Source organism: Octodon degus, unplaced genomic scaffold (assembly GCF_000260255.1).
Source record: "Octodon degus isolate 3935 unplaced genomic scaffold, OctDeg1.0 scaffold00006, whole genome shotgun sequence".
Classification (NCBI taxonomy): Eukaryota; Metazoa; Chordata; class Mammalia; order Rodentia; family Octodontidae; genus Octodon; species Octodon degus.
In genome coordinates, this window is record NW_004524582.1 from 33612025 (window position 1) to 33632025 (window position 20001).

At 54.5% G+C, this 20001-nt stretch overlaps 1 protein-coding gene across 1 annotated transcript in view; it reads left to right on the forward strand.

The window, feature by feature from the left end:
• Positions 1 to 17256, forward strand: part of Rnf212 (ring finger protein 212) — a 43145-nt gene extending 25889 nt beyond the window's left edge. The window contains exons 10-12 of the mRNA XM_023724110.1: positions 3823 to 3907; positions 5463 to 5627; positions 17118 to 17256. Of these exons, the coding sequence (XP_023579878.1) occupies positions 3823 to 3907; positions 5463 to 5627; positions 17118 to 17256 (389 nt within the window). The remainder of the gene's footprint in view (positions 1 to 3822; positions 3908 to 5462; positions 5628 to 17117) is intronic.
• The last annotated feature ends 2745 nt before the right edge of the window (positions 17257 to 20001 follow it).

A 20001-nucleotide genomic window follows, 5' to 3' on the forward strand; every position in this document is an offset into this window, starting at 1 on the left:
GCATAAGCACTTGCCTGGCCACTGCAAGGTCCTGAGTTCAATCCCTGGTACTACCAAAAAACAAAAGAATCGCCAAATTCTACAGTTGTTTATGGTGGAAAGTCTCAAAAAAATGAAGTAAATGAGAATTTCCTCAACTTGGTAAAGAACAAGCCTTTTTATCATCAAAAACCTATAGGCCAATATCATAATAAATGTTGGAAGTTTTTGTTTTGGCCCTACTGAAAATTGAACCATGGCCTTATGTATGCTAGACAAGTGGCGCACCACAGAGCTACATCCCACCACTTTTTAAATTTTATTTTTTAAAAAATCTAAGTTGCCCAGGCTGGCCTTGAACTTGGAGTCCTCCTGCCTCAGCCTCTGGAGTAGCTAGGATTAAAGGTGTACCCCAATACATCCAACAGTGTTCAAAGATGGGATATTTTTTCCTCTGAAGTCAGGAACAAAAGACAGATGTCAACTTCCATCACATTTGTATGAATTATACTAAGGTTCTAGCTGGTGCAGTAAAGCAAGGAAAAGAAATTGAAGGCATAAAAGCTGAGTGTGATAGCACAGACCCATGATCGCAGCTCCTCAGGAGACTAAGGCAGGGGTTTACAAGTTCAAGCTATCCAATGAAACTAAGTCTCACAAACAAAACAAAAAAGGGAGAAGGAAGGCATATAGGTTGAAAAATGCACTATCTTTATTGGTGATGATGTGATATATGTAGGCTATCATGAAGAAATCTACATGAATACCACAGCTAACAAGGCAGCAAGGCTCCAAGAACAGTATACAGAACTTAGTTTCATTTCTGTATTTTAACAGTCTGCCATTGGAATTAGTTAATCATAACTGCAAGTTTTCCTGTTTTTTCAGATACTGTACTATCATAATTTTTTTGTTTTACATTATGTTGTGAAATCAGATTGTCTAAACTGTGTTAACTTTCTTCTTTATAATATTTGGCTATGTTAAATCCATATAATTTTTCCATATAATGCACTTTCATATTTTTTTAAGCTTTCTGCAAAGCTTTATTCCAGAAGGGCTCAGTCCTTCTTGGCATCTGTCTTCCTCATGGTGGCCAGCATGTTGCTCAGCTCCTCACGCTTCCTCTTGGTGAGGATGTGCGTCCCCACCCTGTTCTTGATGAACTTGAGGGTGTGTTTGTCCATAGAGACCTTGAGCAGTTCCATGGGGCACCGCTTGCTCACAGGGGGCGAAGCCACATACCTCCCGGATCTTGTCCCACTTGAACTTGGTGTTTGGTGAAGCATCTGCAATGGCAGCTGTGCCTCGGTTTGCCCACATTCTTAGTTACCTTGTGGCCCTTGTTGAGGCCCACGGCCATGGGCTAATGGAGGACCATGGCTACTGTTCTTCAGTTGTTGCTGTGGCAGAACCCTTATAATTTTCAAAATCCTTTTGTCAGATCCTACAAAGCTTGCTCGGACTTTGGTTCTGAGTTTGTGCATCAGTTTGGGAAGAATGACCATCTTGACAATTTAGAATCCTTCATACATGTGCTGAATCTTTCTCTCCACTTACTATATCTTTAGTTTTTCTAAAGAATCTTTTGTAGTTTTCAGTGTGCAAGTCTTTTACTTGTTAAACGTGTGTCAAAATATGGTAACACCTTGTTTTGCCAGCATAATTCATTCAAGAAGCATGCTTGTAAGCCAAAGACCATGCTCTCCCCTGTATATCACAGTGAATTTCCACGTAAGAAGTCATGGAAACTCAGATGATTCATTCCACAACCCAAAAATATTCATATAAAAATGAGTATAATACTGTAATATAATATACAAAATAATTTTAAAATACAAAATATAAAGAAAAATAAATTAACCTGCACTTATATTTGAGAACCCTCATGGCTGGTATGAGGGAGATAAGACAGAGGAAGGTTATTGTGTAGCACAACTTTCACTATCACTAACGGAATTACTGCTATGGGTTGACTCAAAGGAGTTTGTTTCTTTTCTGCTACTTTGACAGGGAACCTATCCAATGACAGTTGCTTTTGCCTCCATTTGAGGACTTTGTGGAAATGTGACACTGTATTGTCATTAAAGATTCTTCACTTACACTGCCACAGCCTTCATCAGGTGGTGCTTTTCTACAAAATTTTGCACTATTTCCCGTGTTTTACACATCTCCCTAATTTCATTTGAAGTGAGGAATTCCTCCATCTTTTTCTCCTCTGCTGCCTCTGCAGAGAAAATCTGAAAAGCCTTTTGTAATGTCACATTCCTGAAGGTGTCTTGGACAGAGGATCATCCTGATCTGCCTCCATTCCACTGATCCCGAAGACCCTGCTCTCCCCTGGGGCCCCAGCCCTGCATTGCTCACTGTCTTTCCAAGTGCCATAAGGCCTGGGGGTACTGGCTGTGGGACCCAGCAGCCTGCGGGCCATGCTTTGCTCCCAGCACTACCTGTTCTCCTGCCACAGGGCACCCTGAGTGAAGTAAAGAGCCATCCATGGCCTCCACAGTGAGCATTTTACTCTGAGTAGGGTCACCTGCCATCATGACTGCTCTTGGATCTGTGTATTAAAACACACCAGAATTGTTTAATCAAAATGGTGAGGCTGGCCAGGCATGGTGGTAAACGCCTGTAGTCTCAGCACTCTGGAGGCTGAGGTAGGATTGTTGTAAGTTTGAGACCAGCCTGGGCTATGAAGTAAGTTCAAAGCCAGCTTGAACTGCACGGTGAGACTCTGTCTCAAAAAAAACAAAACAAAAAAAACAAAACAAAAAAAAAAGCCACCTTGAAGCAAGAGGTTTCTCTACAACCCCAGGGCAGGAGGTCATGTGCCACAGTAGACACCAGGACAACTGGCTGTCAGGAGGTGGGCAGAGCCTTCCTATGATTGCCTAGAACGTCCGGGCGAGGAGGCTGAGCTGTGTGGCCACTGGCACTGGCAGCTTGATTACTTTGCAGGCTGCAGGGTGTGGCTGCTCCTGGTGGTCAGGACCACAGCCTGCTGGGTCTTACATCAGAAGAGCGCACAGGCAAGCTGGACCCAAGTCCCCGATAGTTTCCTGGGGTGAGCCGTGCTTGCAGCCAGCAAGGTCCCAGTGTTTGACCACAGGGGAATCAGGATGAAGATAGGGTGGATGCACCCTGCCAGACAGCTTGGTCTCTGGGTTCTTAGCCATCTAAGGTAGGGCCTTCAGAGGGTAGTGCCCCTCCTTGGTCCTGGAGGCAGAGCTGAGCCCAACTGGTATAGCTACCTGTGACACCCAGAGCATGGACCAGCTGTAGTGCTTAGGCACTGGGGACCAGATTAAGGACACAGACACACACACACACACACTAGGTTGGCCCTGGGCCAGTCATCACATTGCCCTCCCATGTTGCCCAGCTGGTGAGACCTGTGCAGACCTTTGCAGCTCTCTATCTTGCTGTGGTCTGTGTGTGTGGGACATGCTGTGTGGCCCATTGGCTGAGCTGAGGGCCACAAAGGAGGTACTGCAGCCCAGCATTCCATCTCCCTGATGCTAAGCTGCTGGGTTTTCTTTTGGTTTTTGCGACAGGGTTTCATATAGTTGAAGGCCTCCAAAGTACTGGGATTACTGATGTGTACCAGCACGCCTGCCAGACTGCAGATTTGTCTCAGTGGTTCACATGGTCTTTGTGTTATAAAGTGCAAAGAGGTAGAAAGATCAGAACAGAAGACATGTTACCTTCCTGGGCCTGCTGCTGCAGTCAGCAGAAGTTGAGTGCTCATTGGGTTGTCAGCCTTAGGATGTAGGGCAGCAGCCATGTCTGTCTTCTCCCTCAAGCCTGTGACACCCTCACATGACACTGTCATTCCCTCCACAGGCAGTGTTTCCTACTGGGGCCCTCAGCATCCAGCCCTCACACCCAGCCCAACGCCCAGCCAGATGAACATGTCGAAGGCTCTCAGGTAATGCCTCCAGAGGGCATTTTCTTAATGTGTGGGTGGCAAACAAATACACTCTTCTGGCCTAGCCATGAGAGCCAGGGCTACAAAGCCTGCTCCACTCTAGTTTTGAGTCAGGCTCTGTATTGTGCAGCGTGATGTTCTCCATTTTTGAAGCTGGGATCTACCTTAGGTGTTTGCCCTCTCCCTAAAACCTCCCAAGGAACCATGTAATGACTTCATGAGATTTCCTCTTGGGGACAGACTGGGCTTGTTTCCTGCAAAGCTCTGGATGTCACAGTCTCTTCTCTCCACCTCCAGGCAGTGTGGAGATACATCCCATAAATCTTGGTGTATAGAAGCTGGGCTGTCCCACTTAGGGGAGCTCAGGAGTAGTGTATGCATACCACACCCGAGATCTCTAACATCTTCCCTACACTGTAGAAAAGGAGAAAGAGGGAAACAGTGGCCAGCTAGATAAGGCCCTGCTGAGACCAGTGCTCACTCACAGGGCTGTACCTTCTTCTTGGGTGGCCAGGTACCCACACTTGGTCTGAGCATTGAAGGCCATGGCCTCTACAGAGGGTGGACCCTGCTGAACCCCTTCCCTGCCAGGCAGTTTCTGAGTTCTACCCACTGGCCTGCAGCTCATCCTGCCTCACCTCTGCACACCCAACTGCTAGAGCTCATGGCTGTCCACACCATCTGCCTAGAAGACTTGTAATGAAATGCCTTTGACCCCCAGAAATGCAGCCTCTCCTTTCTCAGTGCCAGCTGGCTGGCATCATCACTCACGTGGAATTCACTTGTCTTTTTTTTCATTTTTAAATTTTGAGATAGAGTCTGGCTAAGCTACCCAGCAAGACCCAAAGTCTCAATCCTCCTGTCTCAGCCTATTTTAGGGCTGGAATTACAGTTGTGGGCCATGGTGCCCAGCTTCTCTGCCCAGTACTGTGGTGGTGTGTTCCACATTCCTGTTCTCTGGCCCAGGACATGAGTACCGGGTGTGTCTGAACCCAGTGTGGGGAATGACGCAGTGCCATTGCCTTGAGAGAGGAGGTTGCTGCCCAAGATTCCCAAGAGGAAGGGCATGAACAGGGTCTTTAGGAGGCAGAAGGAGCAGGAGGCATGGGCATAACCCTACATGTGTGCTCTGGGCAGACTGGGGTAGCAGTTGTATGTGAGTTACATAAAGGTGGGCTGGGGGCCAAGTGTCATTGTACACCCCTGTAATCCCAGCACTTGGGAGGCTGAGGCAGGAGGATCATTGCAAGTTCAAGACCATCCTGGGCTACACAGTGAGCTTAAGGCTGCCTGACCTGCATAGGGAGATCCTGTCTCAAAAAGACAAGTAAAAGAAGGGGTGGGATGTGGGCTGTGAGCTGTGGACTCACTGGAGAAAGGCCTGTCCAATGCAGGCTGTCTGCTGACTCCAGGAATTAATGCAGCTGTGACCATCAGCCTGGGCACAGCATGGGCCGTGCTGGTGTTGTGTGCTCAAATGTTCTTTTGATTCTGCCTGGATGATTGTCAACAGAGAAGTGTGTGGCATCTGTGACTCTGTTGAATTCATCACCAGGGTCCCACCACTGCAGATCCACTACAAGCTTCCATCACCAGCTCCAGTGTCCCAGCTACCTGGCAGAGCAGGGAGAGGCGGCTCTCCCAGCCCTGGGAGCACCCAGGATGAGCCCCGGCCACCCATCAGCATCCCAGGGCTGCTGCAGAGGCAGAGCACAGGCAGGTGCCCACCCGTGGCAGGGAGGCTTGGAGGAGTAGATGTGAAGAAGCCCTGGGGAGATGGGTGGCATGAGTGGGGAGACCAGGACTTGGCAGGTCCTAGAGAAGTCATTAGTGGTTTAGAAGCACAGTAGTGGGGCCAGGGAGATGGCTCAGTAGAATAAGTGTTTCCCTGGCAAGTGCTAGGCCTGAGTTCAAGCACAGTAGTAATTCATTCTTGTCTTTGCTGTGGACTTTTAAATGAGGATCCAGATGTACCAGTCCTATACTGGAAGGTCATACCTCATCTGAAATTTTAAAAACATATATTTAAAGGGAGGAACCCCAATATATTTCTTCTATGATATTTGCATTCTCCTTTTCATCCTTCTGAGATTAACATCTTTCTGTCATGACCCCATCTCTCCTGCAGGGCCTGCTCCCTTCTGGACACCAGTGCAGGGAAGATGAGTGGTCCCTGCACTGCTGTACCTCCCCTTGCCTGGGGCTCTGCTCCTCTGGGAGGAATGTGGCTGTGGGCCCCAGCCTAGATGGCTAAGCAGTATAACTGAATAAAGTACTCTGGTTGTCTAATCACCTGTCTGGGATGTGTTGCAACACTTAGATCCTCCTGGGCCATGAACACTGTGCACAGAGTGAGCCTTCCGCCTCCAGGAAGGCTGCAGTTCCACAAGGCCCTGTTGCCTCCTGTGCACAGTGTTGGCACTCATGTGTCTGGTCCCTCACTACCATGCTGGCCTGGGATGTAAGGCCATGGCTGGGCCTCCCTGCAGGAGTGCTTGCAGGGGCAGCCACAGGGCACCCCTGTCAGGGCTGAGAAGGACGTGTAGCGGCCAGCGCTGCACCTTTATTCTTCATTTGCTACCAATCATCAAGTAACCTGGCTGCCCAGCACTCTTGGGTCACACTGGCTTCCAGGGCACCTCCCATGGCCATGAGACTCCATGCCTGGGCTGCAGGAGGAGGGAGCCCAATGTGTGCTGTCCTTCAGGAAGGCACCTAAGTTTACCTCCTCCAGAACTGTGTGCTAGGCAGCTCTTCACAAATCCCATAACATACATGTTCTGCTAGGCCTTTTCCCCACCATAACTGTTATCTCTTAATTCTAACATGTTTTACCTATGTACTGAATATAATGCATGTATGATTATTTCAACACTAGCATATGAGCTAAGTGTGAGATATAAACAGTAAAAAATACCTTGGCTCACAGTACAAATACCTTGGATCCCCCAGCTTGTCCAGGGACTCCCTCCCCCACAGAGCACAGGAGGACTTGCTGAGGGCCGGTTTGTGCCTGTGGCATTTCTCAGGGGCTCCTGTGAGGTGCCCTTCACACTGGGTGCAGGCTGCCAGCCACCTCCTCTTCTTTCTCCCCCTGCTTGGAGGGGAAGTGGGTGGTTGTTAATCTGTGACTTCATAACCTCAGTTTCCTCCACTGCTTCTCATTGCTTTCTAGACAAAACCTCAGTGCTGTGTTCTCCACCTATTGTACACTATGTTTCTTGTTTTTGCAATCAAGTTGCAGTCAACCGCTCAGGTCCACAGACCACTGGAGAAGTAGGGCTGTTCTCTGTGGTGGTGAAGACTCGTGGCTTATCACGAACATTAGCACACTTTCTCTTCTTGTAGCTTGCCTAGAAAGGAAGAACTTCGTGTAACGTGTGGGCAGTGTTCAAAACCTGTCCAGCACAGAGGCAACAGTACAGGCAAGGCCAGGCCCCTGGCTATCAACAGGATGCAGGACAACATGAGCCATTCAGAGATGGCCTGCATACAAACAGCTGGCTACCAGAGGTGTGGGACCATCCTGGTCAGGAGAGATGACACCTTTTTCCGTGGTGCCCCAGTCTATCATACAATGTGGCCATACGCTGGCCACTGGTGCCCACTGCCTGCGCCTTTTCATCTCTTGCAGTCTTGTGCAGTATAGGTCATGACAGCAGCAGGCTCACTCCCCTGGATATCCTTCACCTCTGCCAGCACAGGCAGCCCCACTGCAACAGCTAGCACAGCTGCCAGCAGGAAGCAGGGTTTTGACACATTTCTTACTATAACTTTTGCTGCTCTGTGCGAGCTACAACGCTGGGAAGTGAGGTCAGTCTTTGGGCTCCTGGGATGTTTAGCCAGTCCGACTTCAGGGGGAGCAGGTCTCCAGCAGAGCACCCTCTGCAGGGCACCAGCACTGGGGGGAGTGGACACACAGCATCAGGAATCCACACGTCTCAGCTGTCCTCAGACTGGGTGCCAAGAGCACTCGCAGTGGGATCCTGCAGGCTTCCCAGAGGGCAGTCTCCCATACTGATTTTTCACAGTGGGCCCATCCCTGATGTTTGTACCTCATCCCTCATCCATTAAGTGTAGTGCAGCTAGCCAGGGGTCGGGGATGTCTGATTCCTTGTCTACCAGCTAGTTCCTGTTAACATCTCATTTTCAGTTGCAGATTTCACCTGTGCAAGTCCTGAGGCTGAGGGAGGAAATCAACTCCTCTGGCCTCCAGTACCCAGCCTAGACCTGGAGGGTGAGCAGGGTGCAGGTGTCCCCAGGCCCCCTCAGGTCTTGGGAGGGCTGAGCCGCAGGCAGCCCTGTTAAGACTTGTCCCAGGAAAATTAGCTTTAAGGGATGCCACCAGGGACCCCAACGCAATGGAGCCTGAGGGTCACGGTTGCTGGGCAGACTAGCCTAGATAGGGTACAGGCATGGAGGGTAGAGGAAGAGACCCTCATACAGCACAGAAGGGTACACAATGTGTGGGCCCAGGGCAGGTGCCCAGCCACGCCTGGCTCCTGACACGCAGACATTCTCCCCATAGGAGCCCCACAGGGCCTGGGCCACCAGTCACATTGCTAGCAAGGGGGTTTTACACTTCCTTCTAGGAACTGGTTTTAGTCTAACTTTGTTCACAGTTACATGGCACATGCAGGTGTTCTAGTCAAGTCTGTCACCAGGAAGTCTTCAGGAGCTCCAGCCTGCACCCTGGTCCTCCTCCTGCACCTGGAACTGCATTGTTCTCCACACCCAGTTCTTCCATAATTAACACAAGCAGCTGCCCTTTGTGTGCCCTGTCTCAGGATAAAGCCATGCACCCTGAAAGGACTGGTCCCCACCACACAAGCCACAGTTGAGTCCACTTGTGTGTGGCACAGACCCTTGTATCCAGGGCAACAGCCCCTCCCAGTGCTTTTCTGGCCTCAAGACTGTCCAGATGTTAGTCCCACTCGCTTCCTCTGCCCTTTCTTACCTCCTTGTCATTGTCCTGAGTCTGGGTCCTGCTGGAAGAATGCCAACCCTCTTCATAGAGCCTCTGGGCCTCTACATTGGCTGTACTGTTCCAGTCCTTCCTCACATGGCCCTGTCCAGTGGCCGTCCTCGCCAGGCATGCTCCCCACCACTGTCTTGACTTGCAGCTCTCTGAGTGGAAACTGCCTGCCATCTGGCAGAAATTTCATTTTCAGCTTTAAATTTTCCATGAAGAGTATAAAAGTAAGGTATTAATTTACAGTTGCTAACTGTGCTTTTCAGAAGTGAAAGCCCAGGCAGCTACGCGCAGTTTCCCCCAGCACAGAGGGGACCATTGACAGTGGTCGGCCACTGGGGCAGCATTGTGATTAAGCTAATGCAGCTGGCACCAAGGACCTGACTCCTTCCCCCACCTCCCCAAATTCCCAGGTCTTGGCAGGGCCACCCTGCCTGGGCCTAGCATCAGGGCCAGAAGCATGAGGAAGGCCTTTGTGGAGGGGTGCAGGGCATGTGGACCTCACAGCTGCCCACTGCAGCCCCTGTGGTGCATCTTAGTGGAGAAACATTCCAGAAAAACCCAGAACCCCAAGAGGATGTGGAGAGATAGGTCCAGAAACCACTTGCCACCTGTAGGACTTCCAAGCAAGTGTACCCTGAGCCAGCCACCTGCAAGGAGCACCCTGGTATCCTGGACCTAGATTCCTAAAAGGCTGAGCCCTCTCCAAAGGGCCTGCACAGCCCTGTGGCACCATGGCCACTCCAGACAGGACAGAAATTCCTTCAAACCTGAGCAATTGTATATATGAAGAGAAGCTTTGAACAAATTTTCTTTTCAGACTAAGAGGAAATTCCTAAAATTCTTAAGTGGTGGATCCAGGCCTTCACTCCAGCTCACAGTGCTGACATAGTGGATGGAGATGGCAGGAAGGAGGCCTGGGGGTGAGGGTGGCCCTGCAGCCTGACACTGTCCCTACTGTCCTTGCCCATGCCTGCCAGACTTCCCTTGAGGTCCTTAGCTACTCTGTCTCCATAGCAAAGCAGAGGCACCCACACCACCAAGATAGCCCAGCTCCCCCAAGGGAGCTGCACTAAGCACCCCTTGTTCCTCACAGCTTGTGTGGTTTCTGCCAGGAACATCCCACGTGCAGAGTACGCAGCACAGATGTGCATGGAGAAGTCTGGTGAATGAGACACAGACCCACTGTGGTGGGTTCTTGTGCATTTGTCTCATCCTCTGGGCTTGCACACTCACACAAGTTTTGTTTTTGGTACTGAAAATTGAACTCCGGATCTTGCGCCTGGAAGGCAGGCATTGTGCCACTGAGCTACATCCCCGACCTTACGCAATTTTTTCTGAACCATGTGTGGCTGCCACTTTCATGACCCTTGTGCAGGCCTGGCCATGAGGGCAGTGCTCTCAGGAATGGAGGACAGCTACACCCCTGTCCTCAAGCCTGCCCAGGCCTGTGGGCCTCTGAGCTGGTCCAGCTAGGAGCTGTACTCTGGGAGAGGCCTTTCAGCATTCCAGAGCTGGGCTGTGTGTCTCACAAAACAGGCCCATTTCTCCCTTTTTGAGTGGCCAGGGTCACATGCACAAGCGTCGGGTGTACACTGGGTCTGGTGCCCCTCTGATGTTCATGCAAGCATCTTCACTGCACTGAGAGCAGCTCAGCCTGGCTCTGGGTCTCCTTACACTGTGTCGGGACCCTTGGCTCCAGAAAGCAAGGTAGTGCTTGCTGCACATCCCCATTTAAGCCAGCTATTCTGCGCTAACCCAGCCATGGAAAAAGCCCACTGCAGCTACCAGGAGAGCACCCAAGGCCCTGATGCCCACTGGTTTCAAGAGTGGTCCAAATCCAGGAAAACACTGTGCTACATAGGTGAGCAAGTACAGCCTCTGCTCAGATCTGAGGGCAGGAGGGATACCAGGTGGCACCACCATCCTGGATGTAGTCAGAAGCAGGCAGGGCACAGGTATGGTGGCAACAACCCGCTGTGGGTGGCATGACAAGCAATATCTGGAGGTGGCCACGTTTGGGAAGCATGAGGTCAGCGGGTGCAGCAGCAGTGTTCCCTTAGCTCCTTCCAAGGATTGCCCCTCATAGTTCCTCTACTTTTCCTAAAAATTGACTTTCCTTGTCTGGGAGAATAGCTCAGTGGTGAGACTTGTGCCTTCCAGGTCCTGTACTCAATCTTTAGCACTGCATATCAAAAATCTAAAAGATAAAAAAAAAACCTAATTACCTAACTTATTTCACTAGAAGAAGCCTGCCCACAGGCCTGGGCAGGCTTGAATACAGGGGTGTAGCTGTCCTCCGTTCCTGAGAGCACTGCCCTCATGGCCACTTGAGGTACAAAGGGGCCTTCATGTTCCCAGAACCTGCTCTGTTGCCAGATGCCATCAGGATGGGGCCCTTGACTCCCACAGAGGTGAGCAGAGCCCATGCCACCCAAGGCTGGGATTATCAGGGGTCCCACAGGCATGTGTGTGAGAAGGACCAGGACCAGACTTCCTGGATATGCATGGGGTCCAGAATCTGCTCAGTTCCCAGTTTCCTGCCCTTGTAGCCACTGCTGTACCCATAGGCTTGTGACCTGAGGCTGTGGCTGGATGCCACCTTCTGATCAGCCCTGGATGTGTGCTGAGCCTGGGATGGTGCCTGCAGGTGTGCTTGGGTGGGCATGAGGCAGGCAAACCTCTACAGGGCTGCACTAAGGGATAGCTGCAGATGTCCTGAGAGTTTGAGATAAGACAGGGTTGGCCATTGTTTCTCTTTTTTCCAAGCAGTGTGTTTCAGTCCCTATCATTTGAGGAAAATGGTCTCAGAGGCACCTGGGTTTACTTGCAGACTTGCCAGGCAGCACACAGGGAATCCAGCTTGGCTCCACTCAGCAGCCTGGTGGCAGAATGGACTGCAGTGTCCGTAATCCCCTCGTGAGGGCTGGCTCACCTCCGTCAGAGGCATGCTTTCCCAGAGGGACTGGAAGTGTGCAGCTACAGATGCCCAAGAGTTAAAGAATTTGGTAATTGGAGCCACAGACCTTTAGAAACTCAGGAATTCATCTTCAAGAAATGTATTTTCTCCATTGCAGAAACATTGAGAAATGTCACCTCAAACTCTGCTGGGCACAGTGTTGGCTGCTCAGACCTTGGCACCAGGAGGGCTTGGACTTCAGCACCTTGCCATGGGGAGGAGCCAGGGCCTGCTGTTGACTGAATTCTACCTGCATGAGCCCTGGCACCCTGTCAGGCGGGAGAGCAGAGGAAGGCAGCGAAGTCCAGCTTGGAAGGGCCTAGTAGGGCAGATAGGCCACCCACCCTGTGTCCTGGCTCTGCCCAGCCTGCAACCTGAGGTGATGGCCTCACTGGGTTGCACCAGGCACTGCAAGGGGCCATATGACCAGTGCAGAGGAGGGAGCAGCCCAACTCATCTGTCCAGGCACCAGCAGTCACGGGGGCCAACAGGGAACTCAAGTGTTGCAGGGATAGAAGGTGGGGACTGGGGATTCTGGATTGCAGAAATCAGTGGCCCCTGATCAGGCGCAGCCCACACACCCACAGCCTCCCACCCCAGGGGGTCCCCCAAGGCCTGGACTGTGCCAGTGTGCAGACCCCACACCTACTGACCCCTCAGGTTAGCCCCGTAGCCTACATGCCTTTGCTCAGCCCAGGCATCCGACTGATATGTGTGCACAGGGGTGTGTGTGTGAGAGAGAGAAAGAGAGAGAGATTTGGCTGATATGTGTGCACAGGGGTGTGTGTGTGTGTGTATTTACCAAATAAAGGATGGAAACTGGCCCCTGAATGGCTCCTGAAGCACTTGGGGGGTGAGGGGGTAGAAGGTGCCTTGGCCCCAGAGCCCATGGTATTTGCTGGCCACTCTGGTCTGGCGTGGTCTGACTTGGATTTGAGCCTCAGGGATGCCAGGTCTGTGGGTTTGGACAGGTGGCCCCTGGCTCCAGCAAGGTGCACCCCGGGCTGGTGCTGCCCTCTGCTAGCCTAGCACCCTCTTGCAGGCTCTTGCCCAGCATGTCTGCTTTCTCCATTCTGCAGCTCAAACAAATTGGCAGCAGAGGCAGGAACTTCCAGCGAGACCAGTGTGAGGACTGGCCCTGCTGATGAGAGCAGCGAGCCCTGGGGACCAGCCCAGCAGCCCATGCTTGCGTCTCTGTGAGGCTGAGTCCTCCCTGCTGGCTGCATCAGGGCAGTGGAGAGAGGGGCTCCTGTGAGTCTGTGTGGCTGGCCCAGTAATGTGAGACGAGGCATCAAGTTTTGCTATTGTGGGGACACAAAGGCTCAGCCAGGATGGCTCTGTTCACACGACCCCCCCAGGGCCAGGGTCACCTCGGGAGGCCCCTCTGGGGGGGCAGAAGGAGATCCCACGCCTGGAGGCAGCTGAGATCCACCGGACAGCTATTATCGAAAAGCCATAGTGGCCCAGGACCCAGAGCTGTGGAGGGTGTGGGATGCATATCTGACCTGGGCAGGTGGGGCAGGAGGGTGCAGAGAGATGATCAGCTCCAGAGCAACCCACAGCCCACACTGCCAGAAACTCATCTGGCTCCTGCCTCTGGGACCCTCAGCCTCCACACTCCCTGAAGGCCAGTCCTCAGGACTGTTTGCAACACTGGCCCACACCCGGGCATAGTCAGTAGAGCTGGAGCTCAAGTTGCCTCCACAGAAGTGGGCTGACCGGGGATCTGGGTCCTGACTGATGCCTCTAGGTGGGCTGGAGTGGCAAGGCTGTGGCTGCAGTAAGCCTTGCAGGGCACCTTGGGGCACCAGAACAACACAGGGTGCACCCAGTACACCCATACTGCCCGGGTACCACATAAGTATTGGCCCAGGCACCTGGGACTTCTGGGTATGAGAGCTATATCGTGTCGTGAGCCCCTTAACCTACACCATAGTGGAGGCCAGAGACATGCAAGCACCCTGCACACACTCCTGTAGGCACACACAAGCTCAGTGCAAACACATGCAGGTACTCATTTGTGCACACAGGCTCAGGTGCATGGATACCATGTATGCATGTGTGTGCATGTGCTTACATGGATACATACACAACCCTAGTCCCACAGCTCAGCCCCAGGTGACAGCCTTGCAGAAGTCTGGGTTGCCTAGCTCTTCTGCTTCCCACTGGCCAGGCTCTGGGCAGGCCACATGGAGACACACAGGCGGCTACCTGGGACAGAGGACTCCTCAGGGACAGCCCCTCTGGCTCCAAGCCATAGAAGCCTGTTTCCCCACTTCTTTGGACCTGAGTTTGGGCCCTGAATGTCCATCCCCATGCCAGGAGTTGAGTGCCACCTGGCTAAGCGTCTCCCCCAGAACTAGCACCATAGTGTCCTGCTGCCTGGCCTCCCCCGCAAGACTCCAGCTGTTTTCTACTCTCCTGAAAGCTGACCCCTCTGCAATTTACAAATGGCTTCCGGCAAACTCTCAAAAGGCGCTGCTTTCCAGGAGAAAGGGATCAGTTCCTAGAACCAGCTGCATTCCCCCACTAGAGACCCTCAGGACCCACCTGAGCCGCCTCCCCCTCAATGTTCTCCAGGTGCAGAGGGCATGAGCAGGGCCAGGTGAGAGTGGTTGTGAGCCCCTGCCCAGGCCCAACCCTAAGAGCACTTGGGCATAGAGCAGCAGTGTGTGCAGCCCAGGCAACTAGGTGATGCCATGGCTGTGTGAGGGCAGCTTTCACCCCATACACCCTTCCTGGGCCAGGCCTGCACTGCCAGGCCAGGACCTGTGGCTACTTGTCTTCCCACAAGCGGCTGCCATGCCCTGTGCTGGCAAACCCCCAGAACAAAGATTGTTGACTCTGCAGCCCTCTCTTGGGCAAGTGCAGCACTTCCATAAGCCGGGGCCAGGCATTTTGTAGTGGGTGGAGAGAAATAAACGGTGGCACTTTGGAACCCAGACTGCTGGCACGGGCCAAGATGGTAGAGAAGGTCCCTGTCCAGGATGGAGCACCTGTTCCCTGGAGAGGCCTGGGGTCGCCTCACAGCCAGCAGGGTCTGTTCCCATGCCTGGCTCAGACGTCAGTCCATGGTGCTGTTTCCTAATAGAGACTGTCCCTCGGGACAGAGGCCCCCAGCGGGCCTCAGGAGTGTGGAGTTCCTGGGCCCTCCATACCCAGGGAACAGCTCCTTCTCTCCAGGCCCAGCACTGCTCAAGTCCTGCTGGTGCTGTGCCTTGCCTGACCAGCTCACTCTGGGGGCACAGGGGTCCTTCCTCGGCAGCATGGTCTCAGGCTGATGACATGGGGATCCATCCTACAGGGAGCCCATGGCTGGAAGGAGCCAGGCTAGGTGGGGCCTTCTTGGGTATGTGGGCTCAGCTCCAGCCCCAGAAGTGGAGAGGAGAGTCTTGTTGGTACAACTGTGTGGGCACACACATGGCCCAGAATCTTTCCCTCTGTGTGGGGGCCAGTGTCCCAGGCATTAGGAGCCATGCTAGCCCAGGAATCCTGGCTGTGGCACTGTGCAGGGCCCAGAGCATGGACTTCTTGAGCCACAGGCCACACTCTTGCCCAGCCAGCATTCAGGGCTCCATAGGCCTGTGCAGCACACTCGTAGGAGCCAAAAGCTCCAGGACTGGGTGACTCCAATCTAAGTGAGCTTCAGGCTCAGGCTGTCCCTGATAGCCCAGTATAAGGACTGAGGCCGGCCCCAGGGGGCCAGTGACAGGAGAGCCACTGTGCCCAGGTACGACAGTCTGCATGTCCCAGCCTCAGTAGATCAAAGCCTGGCCCTGCCCAGCTGAGTCTCCAGGGAAGGAGTCCAGTGTGGAGATAAGATCTGCCAGGCCAGGGGCTCCAGAGCTCAACTTTCAGCCTTGAATATGTCCTGAGAAAGAAGAGGCGACATCCAGCCTCCAGCTGTCCCCATTAAACATGGTCTAGGAGACTCCGGTGGGCAGCTGTGTGGGGTGCCAGTTCCCAGATACTATAAGAGGGCCAGGATGCCCAAGGGGACTTGGCCTGAACATGGGCCCTGTCCCACACTGACGCAGAGGGACAAGAAAGGAACAACAGGGCTTCCATTGTCACCCCATTGGTATACACATGTTCACGTGCACACACCTAGTCCTGCATGGACAAGGGCACACCTGCACACACTGCACCCACATAAGCAGGCCTGGGGCACTGTGTACAGCAATCACAGGTGCACACATGCACACAGGGTGGGTGTTTCACTCAGCATGACCACATGTGTGCACAGACACATGCTAAGAAGTTTGTGTACATGTTTTGTGTGTGCACACTCCCATCGATAGCAGGGGAGGTGGGCTCTGAGGTGGCCAGCATCACCAGGCACCGTGGGACAACTGGTCTGCCAGACTCCTGGCTGCCACCATCCCCCTCCATCTTCCCAGGGGATTTTCTGAGGCCAGAATGGACAGAGAATGTAAAGGGCATGGGGCTGTGTGGGCACTTGGAGGCCCCACGTGAGCCTGACCCAGGTGGAGCAGGACCACAGGCCGTGCACTTTCAGGTTCAGTGTGAGATCTCACCAGAGCTGCCCAGCTCCCTGGCCTCTGCCCTGCCCTGGATTCTACAACAGTCTGCATGCCCAACAGAGGGCCTGGGCTGCCGCAGGTCCTGGTGTCCCCTGGAGTCCAGCAAGGGCTGACTTGGGTGGAGGTGGGATGGGCCCTCACCCCCAGCCTCTGCACTCCTTTACTGGGCTGGGCTGCAGCGGCCCAGGCCTGCCCAGCAGGCAAGGGCTGCTGGCTGGCGCTCCCCTCATTTCCTCTTGGCCTGCAGGCCCGGCTGCCTTGGGAACAAAGGGTGGATTGTACCTCCTTTGGGGCCTGGTTGCAGGCTGCTGGCTGCTCCAGGACTGGCCGCTGCCCCTGCTGGGCCTGTGGGCGATGGCTGTGCTTCCAGCCAAGCAGGGCTCCCCTGGATGGCTCTCCTAAGCCCAGAGCCGGCAGCACCAGCCCTGAGGCTCCTCCCAGGCACTCCCACAACCAGGAGCTGAGGCCTGGCTGCCCAGGTCTCCTTGCTCAGCCCCTGGCTCTGTATGAGGCTCAAGGGTGCCAACCCAGCCCCCGCCAGCTCAGACCCCTCCGTTTTATGTCCCTGCCATGCCCAGCCACCCCGCTGCCCGGTTGTGCCAGGGCCTCCCTGGCCTTGGGTTTGTGGTGCCCACGCCCGGTGTTGGCTTTGGGAGGCCAGAAGGAGCCATAGGGGCCAGTCCGCTTCCTGGAGGGTAGCACAGTCAAAGCTCACCTCTGCTGCTGGCACCACAGGGCCATCCACAGAGCATTCAGCGAGTGCCACCGTGAGCATGCTGCCCAGACCACACAGAGGCGGAGAGCCAAAGGCCTGCAGACGCTCAGCCGGAGCCTGTCCCCTCAGGGTGCCCTTACCGAGAAGGGCAGGCTCTGATGCCAGCAGGGGCTCTTGTCAGGCTGTCCATGCAGCAGCCCCCAGACCTGAGCAGACGCCTAGCTGCCCAGTGCCAGGCCTCAGCCCCGGCCCCCACAACACCCTTGCTGGCTGTGGCTTCAGCTCCCACCACTGCAGTCAAAGGGGCTTTGTGGAGCAGAGCAGCCTGTGTGAGGGTCTTGGAAGAGCTCCAGGAAGGAGCTGTGGAGGACGTGCTTGGAAGAAAGAGGAAAGGAAAACAGAGGAAAGAGCTGCGCAGAGAAGGAAAATTCCTCTGTACAGCCTGGTGCCATTGACATCGCACCCTCCTAACCTGGGCTATTGTGCCTATCTCAGAAGACTCTGCATGAGTACCCTGGGGAGCTGCTCTAGCCCCAGGCCACAGAGCAGAAGAGCTTGGCTCCCCATGTCCCTGCCATGTCAAGGGGCAACAGGATCGACTGTGACAAGGTCATTGCCGCCTAGATGCTGGGCCTTCTGATGTCCTCACAGGGCAGTGAGGCCCCACCCACCAAGTATGTCTGTCCCTGTAGCAGAGTGGCCCAAGTTCCTGAAGGCACAGCCTCAACCTACACCCCCAAGCTGCTGGTCCAAGGGTCCTGGCAAGGAGAGGGCTGAGGGCTCCTACAGTGGCTGAGAGGACATGAGGGCAGAGGTCAGTGGTCCCCACTAGGAGAGGCCTGTGGCCACCCAGCATGGCCCTGGCCCAACCTCCCCACCTGTTAAGCCCAAGAGTGCAAGGCTTTCCAGGAAGGTCACAAAGAGCCATTGCAGGAGGCTGGATGCCCCTTCTGCCACTCCACGCATCTGCCCTCCATGGACACACTGCCTTCTCTCCCCTCCCAACGTGGCCAGAACCCTGGGAAATCTGCCAGATAGACAGGCTCTTGCCTGGGGCTAGGCCTGACACTCTCCTGATGCCTGGGGCAAGGACAACATTCAGGGTACAGGGGTCACTAGGAGCTCACAGCGAGGGTACTGACAGGAGCTAACAGCCATGGCTGAGAGGGCAGCCAGATGCACCTGTGACCCCCCCAGTGGGTGGTGCCACCACCCAGCTCCTCCTACCACCTTGCCCTTCCTGGGCTATGGCAGATCCCAGGCAGGAAAGTGTGGCCACAGCAAGGTCACCTTGCCCTATGCAGCCTTCAGCTCTCCCACCATGAGGGTGGCTTCCACGGCCATGGCCCCTGGCTGGCTCAGCACCTGTCACTACCCTGGAAGGAATGGGTGGTCAGCACCCTTCTGTGGCTGTGGCTTGGACCAGATCCTAGAATCAGGTGCTGGTGTCTCACTTCCTGTTGAAGAAATGAAGTGGCCACTGACCTGGCCACCACCACATCCCCATTCATGGAGTATGAGGGTAGGGAACTTTTAGATGCCATCCTGGCAGGGGACCCACCCTGGTCATGCCCCACCTCCCCTCCCCTTCTGCCAGCACCACATCCTGGGCTTGGCAACGTCACCTAGTCACTCGGCGTGTCTACCCAGCCCTCACCTGAGGCCCTGCCTGGGTCCCCACATCTCTGTCCTGGACCTGAGGAATGACTCTAATCTCCAGCCAGGGCCTCTAACCCCCAGGCTGGCCAGGGCTGTCCCTCTCTCTTCCTCTGCTCTCCACCCCTACACCTGCCCCCTCCAAGACAGCTGCATGTTGGCTCAGGACACCCTTTGAAGCCAGAGGGTGGGGAAGTGGTCACACCCGAGGGTGTCAGGGCCCAGCCCAACCTTTCAAGTTCACCGGCCCTCACAAGTGGCCAGCTTATCTCTGCCTGGGATACTGGCAGGACGACAGAGGGAAAAGCAGGCTGGCACCATGCCCAGCCTCATCCAGCGCCCCACGAGGATCCTCACCCAGAACTGCGTTCCCTCTCGAGTGGCCATCAGAAGACCCTGGGGTCACCCTGAGGATACCTCCTGCAGGCTGACAGCTGCTCACTGACCTTCCTGCAGGGCCCAAGGTCACTGGGGCCTGGTCTTGTCCACATGAGGGTGGTGGGGTGGGGCCCTTTCTTGCCAGCCTTCATCCACTAGGACCTACCCAGCATGTCCACCCCTTCTGGGGGAGGCCAGTGAGACCCAGCAGGGTGTCCCACAGGTGCTTCCACCCAGCCTGGGCCCAACACAGGCCGTGTGCTTAGGAGCCAGCCCACCCCTTACTGACCTCCCAGGACCCCGGAAGGGTCTAGCCTGGTCCAAGAGAACCCAGGCCCAGGGATCTGCCACTGTCCCACCCAGGTCTGTGGGGGCAAGGGTACCTTATGTCTCTGGGTGGACCTGGCCTCAGGTCAGAAGGGCTCAGGGTCTCAGCCAGCTCCCTCTAAGCTCCAGGAGTGACCAGACCCATGGTCACTCCCTAGGGTCTGCCTGCCAGCCAGCCACAAACGACCCCATTACCCAAAGGCAGGACCTTACTCCACAGCTTCCCAGGGATAGGCCCCAAAGCCCTGGGGCAGATCCCACGCTATGTGGGTGCCCCAGGTGGGAGAACCCCGGGAAATTCCCCTCCCACCTCTGGGCCTCATTGCTGCTACAGTGGGCCATCTTAAGACCTACATACTGTGAGCCCATGGCCCAGCACCCCTCAAGGCCCCTGCCTGCCGACAGAGTGGAGACCACTGTCCACCACTGCAGAGGTGGCCAGGATGATGCCTGGACAGAGCCCTGAAAACAAGGTGGCCATGACCTGGCCCTAGTCCCCCAGCTGTCAGAGGAGTGGGAGCTGGGACAGCAGGAAGCCTGATC